We start from the raw sequence: 17,749 nt of genomic DNA, 5'->3' as shown, positions 1-17,749 counted from the left end.
AGCCAGATAAACTATTTTAGGAAAAGTCCTACAGAATTCCGTCAGGTCACATAGGATATTAGAGAAGTATCTGGAAGTACCCGTTGTTTTGTGCAAATTTACAGTGTGAGGAAATGGTTGTGATACGTATGCTCAGATACAGAATACTTATTTTCCCTTTGGTCCTGCTTCTCTCTCTTACTTTGAATAGATGGAACTGGATACCTGAAGTTCTGAATATTTTCAGGATTACTCAGCTGTAATTATTAGGAAAAGACAGTAAGTCTGTACTAAGTCTCATTTCTACTGAGCTTATCACCACAGCACCTCTTTCCAGGTGGTGACAGTAAGAACTACCATCAGGATTTAGACGTGTTTGCCCCCAGTTTATACATCTCAATGCGTGTCTAATGTGGATACTTCAGTTACAATCCTGTTGTTGTAGCATGTTGATGCAGGTGGGAAACACCTAGGTTTTTGTGGATCCCGTCAGCTTGGGCCTTTAACTGTTTGCCCATATACACAAAAGGCTGAGATGCTTTATACTGAAGTTACTGAAGCCAAGGCCTAGAACCCAGTGACAGTTTAGGTGCCAGCTAAGCCAGTTTCAGATTGTGAATAAAGATTTCAGAAGTGGCTGAAGCAGCAAGTAAGCAGGACTGCTATCTTTTCATGGCTATAGTCTTCAAGCATCTTTTTGTTTAATATAAAATGCACATTTCAGCATGGCAGCGAGGTATTTACTGCTGCTTGTTGTACAGTCAACTGCTGCTAACAAGTGGTCACAAATTTACAGGAGTGTTTTTTGCAAAAGCTCTTGCCAAGTTACGGTTGGAAATCCAACCCGGATGTTTTTTTAGTTTGGTGCATTGACTTTGATTTATCACTGAACAGTGCTCACACACTATTATTACAACTGCAGACTTGCTTCTGGATTAAATCTTTTTGATTCAGTTATTAAAAACCTCCAAGCTTAAAATGTGTAAATCACAGGAGTCGATAAAAGATGCCAGTATATTCAGCTACTGTACTTGTGTAACTCAGAGAGAAAAGAAACCGCTACGTTGTCTGTTAATGCAGCTGTATTTTCTGTAGCACTGTACTGACATCTTTCAATGCCTTCTTGCATAGAGGAAGTAATGTAATTCCAAATGATGCAGATGAGCATGTTATATTTTGATGACAAAAGGCACACCTACACAACCATCTCCTGGTGTTCTGTCACTTGCAAGAGACGATGGAAACTAAAACAAAAGTTGTCTTTCTGTCAAGGTGTCTGTGTTAAGCAGAGACACGTTTCTTGCTCCTCCATTGTCTTATGCAAGTCACATACACACAGTGAGCTAGATATCTAGCAGGTACCATAAGGGATTAGGGAAGAGGGAAAAAGAAAAGATGTCCTCTCCACTATACACATGAAAACACCAAAAATTAGGAACAATTACTTAGAGAATTTTACTGTGTCCTGGATTTATGCAGCTTCTTGAAATTTAGCACTGAGATACCTAATTTTAAGCATATTACTAATTTCAAGAAAATATCATATATAAAGGTTTATTTATAAAAGGTCAGTAAATGGTTTAACACATTTTGCAACAAATAGTCATTTGTCTCTGTTGTGGTTTAACCCCAGCCAGCAACTAAGCACCACCCAGCTGCTCGCTCACTCCCCCCACCCAGTGGGATGGGGGAGAGAATAAAAAAAAAAAAACAACTTGTGGGTTGAGATAAAGACAGTTTAATAGGACAGAAAGGGAAGAAAATAATGATGACAATAATAAAATGACAACAATAATAATAATAATAATAATAATAAAAGAATTAGAATATACAAAACAAGTGATGCAGAGTGCAATTGCTCACCACTCGTTGACTGATGCCCAGTCAGTTCCCGAGCAGCAATCCACCCCCCCAGGCCAAGTCCCCCCAGTTTATATACTGGGCATGATGTCACATGGTATGGAATACCCCTTTGGCCAGTTTGGGTCAGCTGCCCTGGCTGTGTCCCCTCCCAACTTCTTGTGCCCCTCCAGCCTTCTTGCTGGCTGGGCATGAGAAGCTGAAAAATCCTTGACTTAGTCTAAACACTACTTAGCAACAACTGAAAACATCAGTGTGTTATCAACATTCTTCTCATACTAAATCCAAAACACGGCACTATACTGGCTACTAGGAAGAAAATTAACTCTATCCCAGCCAAAACCAGGACAGTCTCATATTTTGACAAAGACTGCAACAGGTTAATAGGCTTTTTATTGCCACGGTTTATCACCAGCTGTGATGTCTTCTGCTGATGTGCTTGTAATATTTCCAGTGTATCTCACTCAGTTTTAAACATGGTAATAAAATACATTAATAACATGCAATCTTTATAAGCCCCCTTAAAATGCAGCTAGGATATATTCTTTATTGAAATAAGACCCAAACAGGTGCTCTCTCTTGTATTTAATGGAGTGGATTTAGTACTGAAAAAATGCGCTTCCAGCCAAAGAACAGGCCCTTGTGTGTGCTGATTGGGCAAACGACATTTGCCAGTTGTAATGAACTCAGACTATGAAATTCTAATAGCCACTGAAGGTTATCTATGGCAAATGACTAATATCTTATAAATTAAGGTCTATAATTGCACTCTAGTGATTAATGCATTAAATTACTGATTTCTTACATGTAAGACACTTACCAAATGTGTATCTTATTGTACCTCTGGGCTCACCTATAATGTACAACAGGCAGGTGAAATACATGATCATTTCCCACAGGCTTCTTCTAAAGCAAGCTTCCACCCACACAAGATCAACGCTGTAATAAGGTCATTATTTCTGGAGACACACATTTTCATATCTTGCATAGGTAATGACATTAAGTTCCTTTACCTTATGAGTCTCAGTTAGAATTATCATATTAAATACCAAGAATTATTTGATTTTTTTTCCCACCTGGATTTCACAACAAACATAGGAAAATCTGTGATCTTCTTAATAAACCTCCAGCTTTAAAAAAAAAAAAAAAAAAGAAAAAGCCAGTGTGGGTTGTGTTGAGTGTTTGGGGAATTATTGAAGTGTTTTAGAAAGCTTTTATCCAAGCAGTGAACTCAACAGTTTGTCCACAGAATGGATATAATAAGAAAAGATAAATTTCTACATGTACAGAGATAATTACTCTTCCTTTATGCATGTAGAAGGATCCAAAATGAGCCTCTGTAAGTGAATTTTTTCCTGGTTTAGCTAGCATCGATTTTGATCTGAATGTGCTTCTGTGAGCTTCATTATTAGCGAGACTGAAGACTTTGGAGAGGCAGGTATTTGCATTTATATGCCTTTATAGCCTTGGCTACCACTGAGTTCAATTACAAATATGACTGTGCTAATTTGACCAAAGAAGAGAAAAGCAAGTTCAGTAGTCTAACTAAGCAAAGTTTGATCAATTGATGAGAGTGCTGTATCAGTCTCGACGTAATAATAATTCAACATGTTACATTTTAGCTTGAAAATGCCGATATTTTCATTTTAACACATTGAAACCGAAGTTTCATCTCTTGAAATTAGAGTGGTCAGATCTTGGTAAAAAAGCTCAGAGCTGTGCTTACCCTGCTTTGGATACTTAAAAATAAGGTAAAAATATGCAAAAGGGTAGTGTCTGAGGAACTGATTCAGCCCGCTCTGCTTCTCTCCATGGTCTGAGTAGGTTGTAGGAGAAAAATGTACTCCCACACTTAAAATATACATATATAAAATACAGCCCTGGATTGTCTGACCTCCACAGCTGTACAGGGCAAATCCCTATTTTGGGCTCTGCTGCCAGGCCAGCCAGATGCAGCAGCAGCTTCCCCCCGAGGCCACTCAGAGTAGAAGGAGACCTTTGTTCAGGCAGCGCCCGCCAGCCTGGCAGCTGTTCCCCGTATTCTGCAAAGAAAAGCTGACCGGAGCTGAAACCTGGTTTTATACTAACCTAAATACCTTTCAATCGTTAGGACTGTAGTAAAATGGCCTGTGATAGCTTTCATGTTACCGAGTTGTCCGGCATTTGTATGTGAGTGTACCTACGCATGCACTCGTGCAAGCTCAGGTCTCTGCCCGCAGAAACCCCCCAGGAATCACTTAGTGCATGCAGTATCAGGTGAGACAGGAGAGGGCCCCAAGAAATAATTCCTGCAGTGTTAACAAAAAGGGAGGATGAAGGTAAAACAAAATCCACTGGTAACACTCAAAGAAATGTCCCGTGAAATTGAAAATTGTACATGCTGACAATATGCCAAGGTTCTGCATGCAATTGGAATTTAAAAGTCAGCACCTCCACAACAGCCTCGCAACTCCTGTTGGACTCAAGACATCTGTCAGTTAACAACAGTGTATTCAGCTGGGATGGCTGGATTGCTCCATTCTGACCACTTCTCCAAATGTGAAAATGACAGATGAATTGCAACATGTCATGTTGTGCCACTCAAAAACACAAAGGGTGAGGAGAGGGTAAAACCAGCACATCACTTCTTCCGCCCCCAGGAACATTATTCTTTTAAGGATCTCCAAAGTGGTTTATTAGCAAAGCACGTAGTATCCTGGAGAAAAAGTCCTTAACATTTTTTTCACATGGAAAGATGCCTGCAGGCATCAGGATAATAACCTGAAGTCTCAATACTGGATCACATTTTTACCAAGAATCAGGAGGAAGTAATCTACCCAGATTCAAGAGGAGAAACTACTGGGTGGCCGTGCGAGTTCCCAAGCTGGCTGGCAGCCCCTCTGCTGCTGCTGTGTCTGGCACCTATGCCCAGGGCAGGAGAGGCCCCAGAGCGGTGCAGATAGCGGGACCTGCCCACCACGGAGCCGTGCCGGAGGCCGTGCTTCCCGGCGGTGTCCTGCCACTGCAGCCCTCTCCAGAGAGGTGACCTGCCCCTCAGCCTCCTGCCCCACATTGACTGGGGTCTCACCTGCCAGGATAGAAAAATACAGCAATTGTGCTGCATCTCATTCCACCTCACTCGGTGCCTGGTTTAGCCAAGCTCCCACCACTGCTGCTTGCACTCCTGCTTTTACGCTGACAGCAGCTGCTGGCCAGGAGTAACTGGAGAAGGCTCTTGGAGCGAGATGCCACATCACTTCTGGCTTCATCCACACCTGGAAGTCCAACCTTTCTGACATGAAGTGTGTTTCACTTTTGTATGGCCTCTTCCTGTATTTTTCCTACCTGTTCTGACTTGACAGCAGTTTCTGCTTATTTTGTGCTATCAGCACAAGCCCTAAAACACTGTCCTTATCTCCACCTGTTCCTGCCAAGGAAAGTGCTGCCTAAGGAAGAGAGAGATGCTGCAGAGGCTAAGCTTCTTCTGTGACTCACTGCCTGTGAAGCAACCATCACCTCACAAATCATGTTTGCCTGAAAATAGCATGCTTGCCATTTTCAGTAACCCCACAGATTGCTGATATTTTTCGTTTACTTTGTACACTTGAGAGAATTTTGTGTCTTGGCTACTTGTTTTCCTGGCCAATGCACCAGTATTTGGACTGATGGAGCTGTGTGGGTCAAGGCCCAGTACAGATGGGCTACAATAGCATAAACTTGTGTCTCTTTTGCACTGGTGTATATGGTGCAAATCCATAAACAGCCTTCAGCAGTGAACAGCTGTTGTTTTTAAGAGAGCAGAATCAATTCTCTATGACCATGCCAAGGGGTAAAGCAGTTGCTCAAGTAGAGCATTTCCCAGCCATCACAAATTTGTGCTTTTGAATTTTTTTGCATTTCCTACCTTCTTAGAATTATATAGAAACAGTTGTGTTTGGCATCTGCACATGAGTCCATCTACAATTGGAATTTAAAATCTATCGCAATCTGCTTGGCATCAGTTTCCCTGTAAGCTTTCAGCATATACTTACTGCTCTCTCCAGTCATTCTTCATTTCTTTCTCTGTGGCCCCACTAATTAAAGCCTTGGCTCATTTTCCTTTTAAGGTCCAAACTCTCTTCACTCTGTAAAAGAGAAACATACTAATCAAATGTCAAAGGTCTTCAAACTGTTCTTTTTGTGTTGCAGCCTGTGATGATTACACAGCACTCTCTCTGACCAGCCACCTAGGGTGTATGCCTTTGTCACTCAGTAAACAAATCTTTTCCACAGAGCTTAAATATGTAATTCCATGGCAGAGGCTGTCTCTTCCAGCAAAAGCACTTATGAACACATCTTGCATTAAGCTTTGAGATTTCAGTGCAATTATGGGCTAATATTTTTCTAGTTTACATGCTGGTTTTTCCTTCCAGGGTCCTAATTCTGAACATGAGATTTGGCTGCCCTGTTGTGAACTTCCTGTTCTGCAAGTGCATGACTAATCTGAACAGAAAAATGAATGCACAGGGACAACACAGCAATGAGGCAACTCCTAAGCTTGATTTTTTTGTTTAAGGTTTTTTAAATTTCTTTAGTTTTCAATGGTGCTTGCTTTGGAGCTGATGTGAGTTGAAAATACTCACTACCTCATACAGCTAGGCCTGAAGAACATGCTGATAACAATGATCTGACAGCGTTGAATGCTGCTGATGCAAAATCCTAAGAGGACAAACTGAGGAAAGGAAATTACAAAGCACTGCCAAAGGGGGAGGCCCATTCTGCCACAGACTGTAAATATACCAGGTTCAGTGGGGGCTGCAGTGCCCAGCGTACCTGAGCAAGCAGGAGCAGCAACGTGGATGGCACAAGTCAGCAGGGGTCAGAGCGCTGCTCTCTCCCCATTGCATGCAAAGGGAGAACTGGCCTCCCAGTTCTCGTGGCAGCCACAGATGTGGCTACACGATGTGCAGATGTTGTGTGCTGCAAACACAGGTGTTCTCAGAGACCTGAGGCCCGCTGTCATTTCTTGCCGGTTATTTGGGAAAAAAGTCCCCTCTCTACTTACTGCGTGTTCGGTCTTGGACCACAGAAATAAAGTGTATGGGGTCCAGTCTTCTTTTGAGCTAATTATAATTTAATTTCTTGAGCAAGTATACCCACTACCTTTCCTTCTGAAGAAACCCAAAATCTAAATTTATCTTGGGTGTTGGGTTTTTTTAATAAATTATTTATAGTTTTTAAATTATGTAGTGAAAAAAAGCATTCAGAAGATGAGAGAGAGTGGCAGGTTGTTGTTCTTGCCAGTGCTGCAAACCAACTGAGGCAATGCCCCTTGTGCTGGAAACCAACAGGCAGACCTGTGAGGATGAAATTGCATTTTAAAACTGAATTTGGAAGGCAGAAAATCCTCTCAAGAAAATCTGTCTGCGTTAACGGATGGAAGTAATTTCCTCCCTTGTTAGATATTCTACAGCAGGCAGATATTTGATTTACATCTGCTGTCTCCTAGTGACATAAAATATGGTTTGGTGACACAGTCTCAGTGAAGAAATTGAAGGTCAGGGAACAATTAATCACTTTCTTGCTCATAATTTAATATGAAGATATTTAGGCATATTTAGGATACTTAGGCATCCAAAGATGAAGACAGCACCATGCTGGATTTAAAAAGTGTCTAAGAGGGGAACTGTCTTGCTTTCACTTGCTTGTCAGTGCCTAGAGCAGCCAAAGGCTATCGACGACCTGTTGCACAGCCCTATGTTGTGAAGGCTTAAATGAATGCAGAGTACCACAATGCACACAGTCAGCCTCAATTCACTGCGAATAGTGTAATGCAAGTAAAATCAGAGAGCTGGGTGAAGTTTCCAGAGTCCAGTTTTGCTCTAAAGGAGTGTAATGCTAAACCCCACCTTCCCTTGGGTGGGAGCACATGGCCTTTCTTCCACTGCTGGGAATCAGGAGATGGGGACTCCCAACTGCACGGTCAGAAAGAGCTCATTGCCGAAAGGGGTCCCAGTTCCCATCTATTTCACTGGAAACCGAGAGCAGTGCATATATCCACAGCTTTCTGTCTGTAACAACTCCTAGATTCAAAATTTCAGCGAACAGGAGGCTGCCAGACCACAGAAAACTGACTGGAGAGACATTACCTTTAATGACGATTCTTCTTGGCAATTTCCCCCCCACTTTTTCCATAAAACAGAGGGAACGTTATCATTTAAGTCTTGTTGTAGGTATGTCTATCTCCAGTAAGATGTATTTGTGATAAATCAGCCCAGCGCTGTAAACGTAACTGAAATGCTGGACTGTTTACAGCTGCCGTGATGTCCTTTTTAACGCGAGGCTTCAGCACTTCTGTAGCTGTATCTACGCTGCACACTGCTGCAATGTGAATGGATACATAAGTGAACCTGGTAAGTTACTGTGGCAGTTCTCCGGCCAAGTAGTTGCCCAAAATTGAATGGAAAACCAAGCAGGTGTACAAGCAGGCTGCTGACTTTGCCAGTTAGCCTAACCCTCATTTTTGCTGCAGCACTTCAGTAAAAGCCAATTATACCAAACTCCAGTAATGTCTCTATCAGTGATAGACTGCAGGCATTTATAGTCTTCATCAATGAACAGGCTAAGCGAAGGTAAATTGTTCTGCTAAACTTTTTAGTAAGTAATTAACCCTGAATTATCAACAACAGGCAGCTATGGTAATGGTTATGAAAGAAATAACAACCAGTTGCACAGTTATTAACACGAGAGCACTGAACAAGGCAGACAAATGGCATGTGCTGCCATGGAATTAATGGAAGGGACAGTGGTGGCAAGTGTGATCTCCTGCAGGGTGGTAAAGTTGCAGGGGGCTGAGCTAGCTGCTGAAAGACACTTGCTTTGGCAAGAGCAGCATGTACTCAGCAGTAGATGGATGGAAGTCAGAAGCGGGTGGTAATAAGGAGCGTTAAAAATAAATCTAGCCTAATTAGGTTAAAAAAAGGAGAAGATGTGAACGTGACAGCTCAGCAACTGGCAACTCTTTAGTTCGAGCAGTTATCCTGGGGACAAGAAATTCATACTGGCACCAGGAAGCGGATAGATGAAGTGACCTGCTGTGCACCCTGTGCTCCCTAACTGGACTGTATCAGTGCCCATTTTCTGAAGCTGTGAGCTCACCAGTTTCAGAAACAAGGGTCTCTTTAAAATGTCTTACCATGAAACACCCTAAAATATTAGCTAATTCTTACAAATCTTGGCTACTGTGTTTGTATAGGAGCATTCACGTGCACCTGTGAATTCTGGGCCAATGAAAGATCGTGAGCTGACAGGCTTGGGACCAAGGCATATAGATATATCATGCGTTTAGCAATGTGGGCTCCCCTCAGTGTCGCTCTCTAACTATTTTCATGGACCATTTGTCAGCAGAGTGAGGAGTTCCATGTCCCTTCTTGTCCTCTCTGCTGCGAACATAAGTGAAGAAGGCAAATAAGAGCAACCTTGTATGAGGGAGGGGACGTGTCCTGCTGGGTACTGCACTGCAATTAAACAACTTGTTTCTCTTCCCAGTATGACCGAGGTGGCAGGATGAAACTGGAACAACAGTATTAGTTACAGAAAAAAGAGAAAGACAGTAGAAGGCTAAGCAGAGGGGAAACAGAAGGTAAACACAGTAAAATGGAAAAAGTGGATCCAAACCAAAACCAAGGCCCTTACTGCAAACAGAACGAGTCTGACCACTGAAACGCAGAGGTGATGGAGAAGAGCTGCTGGACCCCCAAACTGGGAAGCTTCTCTTCCCTCCCTGCCTCTTGACTTTCTTTTGAACCAGCTGTATTAAGAAAACAGCTCCCCCTATTCTTACTGGAGAGCATGGGGAACTTATCAATGTCCCCTGGACTTTATTAAAATTTAAGTGTCTTTTCTTCCTTCTCAAAGTTTCTGTTTAATATATTTTATCAGGTGAATTCAGTTTCCCTGGGTTACAAAATGTCCCCACATAGCAGCTCCTCCTGCCCTGAAGGACAGGCCCTTGGTCTTGCTGAGGAAAGCTGCTTCAGGAATCCCAGTCAGCCTTATCCATCCAATTTCTGTATGGAGGTCTATGTGAATTATTAAAAGTCTGCTCTGACACCTGGACAGCAAATAATTTAATCTCAAGTTAATGCCCTTTGTCCTGGAAAAGCTAGGGCTGGAAGAATGGGCTGTATGCTGATATATAATAGTAGTGACAAGAGAAATCTATAACGCATGAAGTAAGTTATATACATTATTCTGGGGGAGAAGGATTTGTCTGTCTATTCTGGCTGCAAACCCTGGCCTGGGAGAGTGACAGGCAAAGCAGGGCCTATCTCCCCTCTGCCGTAGTGCAGTTCCTTTGGGAACTGTGTCGAAGGGACTGGACATGCCCTTAACAATGGAAGATGCTCCTGGGTTTGGGGCAGATGTTTACTTGCTTTCTAGTTCTTCCTGCCTCTGAGTCCTCCCAGGGAATCCACGGGAGACCAAGAACAGGAGCTCGAGATGTGCTTCTCTCATCTGTGCTACTCCTCCTCTGAGAGCTGATGTGGTAAGCTGTGCTACCATCTGCAGCATAGCACAAAGAGGAACAAACAGCTTTTGGGGCATGGGAAGCAAGTTTTGCATAAACATGACAATGGTCTCTGCGCTCCAGTGCCTGAGCTGCTGTTTTTCCTTGAACTCAATAGGTGTCTTCAGATAATTGCCAAAAGAGGATTTACTTTACCTAATGCGCCTGGAGTATTAGAAGGGCTGCATTCATTTAACTGCCTAAGATAGACATGAAGACCAGAAAATCCCAAATTTGGATTTGTCACAGAACAAAATTTTGAAATCAATGTCACTTTAATGCAACAGGGTTTAATTCACAGCATTTTACTGGAGTTCAGCGCACACTACACAAAAAGCTTCTGTTGCTGGAATAGAGAATATTTCTGGCTGTGATTTTGATGACTGCTGACCAGTTTGTCCAGTACCATCAGTCTGGAATTAGTCTCTATGGGGAAAACCATGTGTCAGCCAAGTTTAGTTCTCACAAGCTGGGAATCACACAGAAATAGAATGAGATGGGGCCCCAAAGCTCATGTAGTGCATCCCGCCTCAGTGTTTTCCTGGCCCCTATTTATTTAAAACAGTCTTTAAAAATCTCTCATAACAGAGGTTTTTGACAGCTTCCTCAGACCATCTCTCCCTGCTTGTAACCATTCCTGTGGCTAGAATGTTTTTCCCAATATCTAACCTAATTCTCTCAAGCTGCAATTAAGCCTACTATTCTTGTCCTACTTATATGGATAAATTCCTTTTTTGCAAAATATGCTTCTTACAGAAAACCAAATTTCTGTGTCCCCTTTGGTCTGTTGTTCACACTGAACACTACACGATCTCTAACGTGACCTGTGAGGACAGGCTCTTCCAAACTTCTAATAATTCTTTATTCTCTCTGCTTGGCTTCCCTACAGCTACTTCATGTTTCCCTTGAAGAGGAAAAAAGTCGCTCAGTGTTTGACACACTGCTCTAGCTGAGGCCTTACAAGCACTGAGTGGAGCTGAAGGATTGCTTCATGTGTTTTATAAGTTATAGTTCTGTATAAACATCCTCGTATTGACATTTAACATTTTCACAACAGCCAGGTCCTGCTGACTCATGCTCAGGTTGCGATTCACGCCCTGCAGAGCTGCTGCGAGACCTTAGATCCCCACTCTTTGCCCAACACTCTGCAGGTCAAGCCCTTGTTCATAAGTCAATGTTGAAGGCTGACACATTGCTCATTTCTCCTTCTCCTTTTTCATTTTTAGAAGTACTGGCAGGGTGAAGCTAGTTCTTGTTTTTCTTTCCTGGAGTTCTCAGTACATACCCTTTCCTCCCTCTGCCGAAGGCACACGGGTTGTCCATCTTCACTAACACGCTGCTTCTCCCCTCACCAAGAAGGGTTTTCCTGGGTTTGTTTTTATTCACATCCAGTTAGCTCGAGTGAAAACAGCTTGTGATCTGCATAAGATGTGCTCATCCTCCCATCTGGTTTCATTTGCACAGCAAACATACTGTCATGATCTTACCAGCTCTCTAGTCTCTTGGGGCCCTAAGAGCATCCGCCCTCCTGAAGGTTTGGCTGCCGGGGCTCGGGGAGTGCTTGAGGTTGACCTGAGGTCTTAGGCCAGGAAGCCGCGGGGTTCTCCAGGGTGGCCAGGGAGCTGGGCAGGGTGGGGGGGCAGCCCTCAGCCCAGGGCATCAGCTTGTGGGTCGGGGCACGGGTGCGGATCCAGGGGCAGGCAGACCTCTCAGGAGAATTCAAGCCCCATGTGGAAAAAAAAAAAAAAGCGTTAGAATCAGTCCTCTCTTTCCCCCCAAATATTCAAGCATGTAAACCCCCCAAACTCAATCACACAAGTAATCCCCCCAAAACACCCTTGCAGGAAGTCTTATACATCATAAGCAAAAAATGGTAAAAACCTCTCTTTTACCTTTGCATGTTATATTTAGTACAGTGCTATCAAAGGACTATCGAGCAATATTAATACATCAACGTTTTCCAGTGTATTTGCAGTTCTGCACTTTTTAAAATAAAAATGGTCTAATAAGCCATAAATTTACATTTCTGAAGTTACCCTGTCTGGCTCCCTTAACAAAGTGACTGCAATACAATACATACAGCAGTGTACATCTGTAAAACTGTAGAGCTCCAAATATTAATCAGAAGCTTTCATAACAGAAATGAATAAATGGAAGTCCAGAAATTTAATAAGGAATGAAATTTCACAAGCTGTTAAAAGACCGGCAAAGACAGATTTCATAATATTTTACAGGGTATCTAAAGTAAATTCAATACTTTTCAATGACATTATGAAACAAAAATCACTTAACTGACTCTAGGCTTGAAATGTGCTTCAATTCAAGGTTGGTATTACAGCACTCTTGTCTTGTTTGCTGGGGTGACAATCCTGAACTTCAGCTGGTAGTGCAAACACCTCTGGAAAGCATGTGACCTAGAAAGGAAGGGTTAGCAAAGAAAGTACTAATATGCAATAGATACGGCTCTGGGATAAACCTGAAGATGCAATTGCAATTGAGACAATTTCAGCAGAAAAAAAGGCAAAACTTATGTAAGCAAGAATGGAGGATAATGTGGAATAAGTCTTATCTTTCAATACCAAACACTATGTTCTCATCAATGATACTGTAGAATTATTGTAATAATTGCCTCTCCATTACAGTTTTTTGTCTCCATTTGCTTCTTGCTGTCATACACAGTTGCTGACAGGATGCTAATAAACACTTTCTTGAATGGTTGCAGCACATCTATCATTCTACTAGCCTGATTCATGAGTAGGGCCACTAGATGCTACCACAATACAAATAAATAATTAAACAATCATGACAAAATAATGGAGCAACTTGTAGTGATCCTCTGTTTAAGGCAATAGAGATATTACTGGTTTACTTTGTACATAAAATCAGAACTCAGTCTCATTTTTTCCTTTGGTTTGGATTAGCCCACATGATGGCAATCTCTATCATTAACATACGGTGAGTTCTTCCTTCAAACACTGCCAGTTTAACATATGTTTCATTTGCGCAATACCAAAAATAAGATGAGAAAATCTGTGTGGCTTTCAGTAAGTGTATGAAACAGCCAGGAATCTTCCTGACAAATAACAAATAGCCTGTAACACCACAAAGGTGAACCATCCATACAGGCTTCAGCACAATGCTCTGGCGTAGCATGCAGAAGAGAGAAAAGCCTCTACAGAAGCCATGTAGCATTTACAGAAGCTGTGCCACTGGTGCATCCATTTCATGTGCTCTGCTTAATCAAAACCACTCTCTCCATTTGTAGCTGGATACTCCATTTGTAGCTGGATAATGAATATAAAGCTGAAAATGCCACAGAGCAGGTGTGCTGCTGCCATCTCAGCCTTCAGGTGGGAGCTGGTGAAAGAAGTGAGGAAGGGAAAAAAAGGCAAACTACACGCAGTCAGATAAGTCAAAAGAACCGCAACTGAACTTTATTATTTTTTTAAAAAGTATTCTACAATAATGGCTCAGAATACTACCACAATGTACAGAGACAAGGCAGTGCTCTGGGCTATGACTGTAGATTACTCCAGTATATATATATTTATAAGAGCTTAAGAAAGGTTGAAGCAGGGCAGTTCAACATTTCTTAAGCACATATTTAATAATTTTAACATTTTCTAGATCTCTCATATTATAGCAGGATTTATCAAATGCAATGTAGTCACAGAAGTCTTGCATAAATACAAATATTGATACTTTACCTTGAATATTGTATATGATATAAATTCTGCCTTACCTTTAAAAAAATCTCCAGATCATGATGTGACCTGGGAGTCTTTCCTTTTCTTTCTCTTTAAGAGTTTTTAAATATATATATATATTTATATATATTTGCTATCATACATCAAAGTATATATGAATCCCATCATTTCTGTTATATTTTCTGCAGACATGGTCTGAAACAAAATCACCAACAACTAAATCAAAAGCTTCCTGGTTATCATAGGAAAGCCAAAGAGGATCTTTCCTCCTTTTTTATGTTTCAGTACTAGTATTTTTTTAAATTTGTAAGGATTCTTCATAAACTAGAGGTCCATAGATCATTTAAAGCAGTCTTTATAAGCAAATTTACATACTTTGACATGCTTTTGTGAGGCAGTTAGTATCAAAATCCAATAGCATTTCTTACAGAACCATATGACTTTCTGCGATGCAGATATACATTTCATTTCTAAAAAGCCACAGTTCTTTTTCTACATCTGCTCTCATCAAATCCCCAGGATTCATTCATAAAACTGCTGCTGTTCCAAATGCTGATGCTGTTATCCCCGCTGTGGATTAAGATGTACACCCCATCAGGTGACATCACCGCGTGGAAGATTGACAAGTAGGAAAATACCCTCCCCAAATCCACAGATAGTCTTTTCTATCTCTAAATCTTCATGATTCGTGTCACCGAACAGTGCAATGTGACGAAGACACGTCTCTGTGCAGGCTAAGGGTCTTCTTCCATCAAAGGAATCTCTAGGGGATAAAAAGAAATAGCATTGATTGCTGATTGTAGCTTCTCTTTATACTTTTGCAGGGTATTAGTATTAGCCATTCTACAAAAATAGAAATGGACATTGCAAAAATCTGAACAAGACATATGGTATCCCCAATTCTAGATCCACTTACGCTCTAACACCTGTGTGAAAATTAACCTACTAAAACTATCCAGATTTTCTAAGACAAGTTAGACCCACAAAATCCTAAATGCAAACATCCTTTCTACTACATTAATCACTGAAACAGCATTCAGAGTAGGCAGGGACTTTTAATGGCGTTATCATAATTTCTCCCTCCTCCTTCTAGCTGTCCTCTCCCCGCTGTGATACCATTAGAAGTTATCCCCAACCCTATGAAGCAGGAAGTCTTCGTCCACCCAGACCACCACACTGAATTTAGGACACTGGGCTTCAGCTCTTTGCCTAGTGACTCTCAGGGACTGTGGAGAGCAGGATCAGAGCCACTCCTTCTAAATGTCTCCAAGGAAAGCTATATGGTTTCCCTAACATGCTGAGCAGCACACCATACAGCTCCATTAGAACTCAATGAAATGATATCAATGCATGCTCACGTTCGATTTAAATGCAGACACTAATATATGGCAATCTCCCTTCTCATATATGTTCCCCTTATGCTGTGACTCCCATGTCCATGGCTTAATACATACATGCCTCAGACTGATCAGTTTGCTGTATGCACAGACATGAGGAGTTTGTTAATAAAGGCTGCTAATTTTGGCTGAGTATGAAAACATGATTTGCTTCACATTTTAAGGAGAAAATCCTTTTCTTTGCTGTGAAAGCCATGGCATGTGAGGGAGTTGTGAGTGTAGGAGTTGAGGAGCAGATGAACAGACCAATACAGGCAAGATGATGGTTGGCTTTGCTGCCGTACACGGGTGCTTGCTGACATCCCTGTTGATGAGACTGCTGTTACTGGGTCTGGACGGGAACCTTCTGGCCTGGGATTCAAATCCCTTGCACCACAGCTAGCAAGGACATATCACAGACACAAAGCTCTATGACCATGGAGTAGTACGGTTTGAAAAATGTCCAAATTAAGATGTGGACAAAACCACGGAGAAAGTACGAGCAAGTCAGCTGGATTTATTCCTGCTCTGACCATACAAGCAAATGATGGCTCCCGTTTACCGACTCACTTACTGCACCTATGCAAGGCTTACCATCTGCAATATCGATCCGCGGACTCGTGGATGCAGCCTCCCCGACGGTGCTACGGGATATGTCAGTTCGATCTGAACCGGGAAGCACTGCCGTTTGGCATGCTGGCGACGGGTACAAACTTTGGAGCAGTTCAGAGGAGCCCGACCTACTGTCACAGGCCTCAGATTCGCTAGGCAGCATGTCCGTAATCCTGGGACCGGGGTAAGCAGGAGGATTCTGATCTTCTGTCTGCAATATATGCCCCTGGTCTGTGGTAGCTGAGTATCCAGGTGCCAGAGCATTCAAGCCGCTGCTTACAGCTTCGTCGTAGGAAGGCAGCATCACAGGAACGCCATCCACCACCACAAAGTCGGGGTCACCCATGGAGCCCTCCTGGTTGCCTCTACGTCAAACACAGATGAGTTATCACAGAGAGCAGGAGCATGTCAGAAGCACCTCGGAGCAACCGCTGAACTTAAGTAAACACAGCACTTTCTAGTCATGCAAAATGAAGCTACGGGGTCATTAACATTCACAGAAATGTTTGCTTCATGGGTTTGCAAAACTCTGTTCAGATTGACAGTCAGGTGGAATCTGTTACAATCGGGAAGATGAAACCAGTATGTGAAGAACAATTCTGAGAAGGGAAGGAAAGCAGGTGCTTGGAAGAGATAAGGAGCACCATTTGCTGTGCTGTGCACAGTAGGTATCATGGATATAAGATCACAGATGTAGTTTCCCAGTCAAAAGTGCCTGAACCCCTGGAAAGATGTGTGCTAGAGCACAAAAGTGTTTACAGCCCATGTAAATAGGCCCTGAGATGACTACTACTGGATGACAGGGCTTTGGTGGCCAGATTTGCAGCATCCTTCAGGTCTTACTTTCAAAGGATGAAGGCTTCCTTAACCAGTACTAAGCTGGCTTCTTTTTTATGCAAAACATTTCTGTTAATTGGGAAGGTCTGTTAAACCCTAAAGTATCCATTTAGTAGCCAATTAAATCACAGTATAGTCCTGGCAGGAGGGAATTGATCCCAGGTACCTTTAGGACATGAAAACATCTGAAAAGGAGAGGACAGAAAGCCATTTCAATAAGCTAGATAAGTATGGGCTATAAAGCTACCCATAGTGCAACACATTACCCCAGAGATCTTCCTAGTTATATATGTATACGTATACTATTCCCCATATACAGTAAATATGCACACATATGTATGTATATAAATTTACACATCACTTATATAATCTGTATACTTTTATGTACACGTATTTATTTAACATTAAGATCACCAAGTCCTTTCGGCTGCATTGGCATGGGGACATATTTACTGACATACAGCTTTTTCAACTCTCCTTTCTGCATGTGGTAGAATAAAGACGAGAAAAAGCAAGCGCAGGAGAAGAGAAGTCACACAGTCAAGGTCCACAGCAAAGTGAGCAGACTGAAAACTAGAAACAAGTCTAAACCCCGATGTAGTACTAGCTTTGCCTGAAACTCAGCATGCCTGCCTTTGTTTTTCCAATTGTAAGTTGATAATAATAACAGTAATACCCACCTTCCTGTTTCATGAGGAGTGCTGTGAGAATCAATGACAAATGCTCATAGCTGCACGGTATTTTATGGAAATAAAGGAAGATGTAGGAGATGTTTATGAATCGTGATGAAAATAATACTCATGAAGGGAAAGCAAACTTTTAATACAAATTTGTCCATAGAGAAAAAAGAA

General features: G+C 42.0%; 1 protein-coding gene and 1 long non-coding RNA gene across 6 annotated transcripts in view; both read right to left on the bottom strand.

Moving 5' to 3' along the window:
- Window positions 1-2,986: 2,986 nt before the first annotated feature.
- On the bottom strand, window positions 2,987-8,632 carry LOC121233745. Its single transcript, XR_005933825.1, has 2 exons — window positions 5,850-8,632; window positions 2,987-4,906 (listed from the first exon to the last, which is right to left on the bottom strand). It is a non-coding gene; the product is annotated as an uncharacterized LOC121233745 (long non-coding RNA).
- Window positions 8,633-13,774: 5,142 nt separating this feature from the next.
- SUSD4 (sushi domain containing 4) overlaps window positions 13,775-17,749 on the bottom strand; it is a 74,108-nt gene continuing 70,133 nt past the window's right edge. For all 5 annotated transcript variants that reach the window (XM_030035031.1, XM_030035032.1, XM_030035033.1 and 2 more), the window contains 2 exons: window positions 16,044-16,426; window positions 13,775-14,836 (listed from right to left, as the gene is read on the bottom strand). In XM_030035031.1, the coding sequence (XP_029890891.1) occupies window positions 14,808-14,836; window positions 16,044-16,426 (412 nt within the window). In that variant the 3' untranslated portion in view covers window positions 13,775-14,807. The remainder of the gene's footprint in view (window positions 14,837-16,043; window positions 16,427-17,749) is intronic.

The sequence above is a fragment of the Aquila chrysaetos genome, chromosome 13, assembly GCF_900496995.4.
Source record: "Aquila chrysaetos chrysaetos chromosome 13, bAquChr1.4, whole genome shotgun sequence".
Classification (NCBI taxonomy): Eukaryota; Metazoa; Chordata; class Aves; order Accipitriformes; family Accipitridae; genus Aquila; species Aquila chrysaetos.
This window is presented reverse-complemented; position numbering and strand designations above follow the sequence as displayed.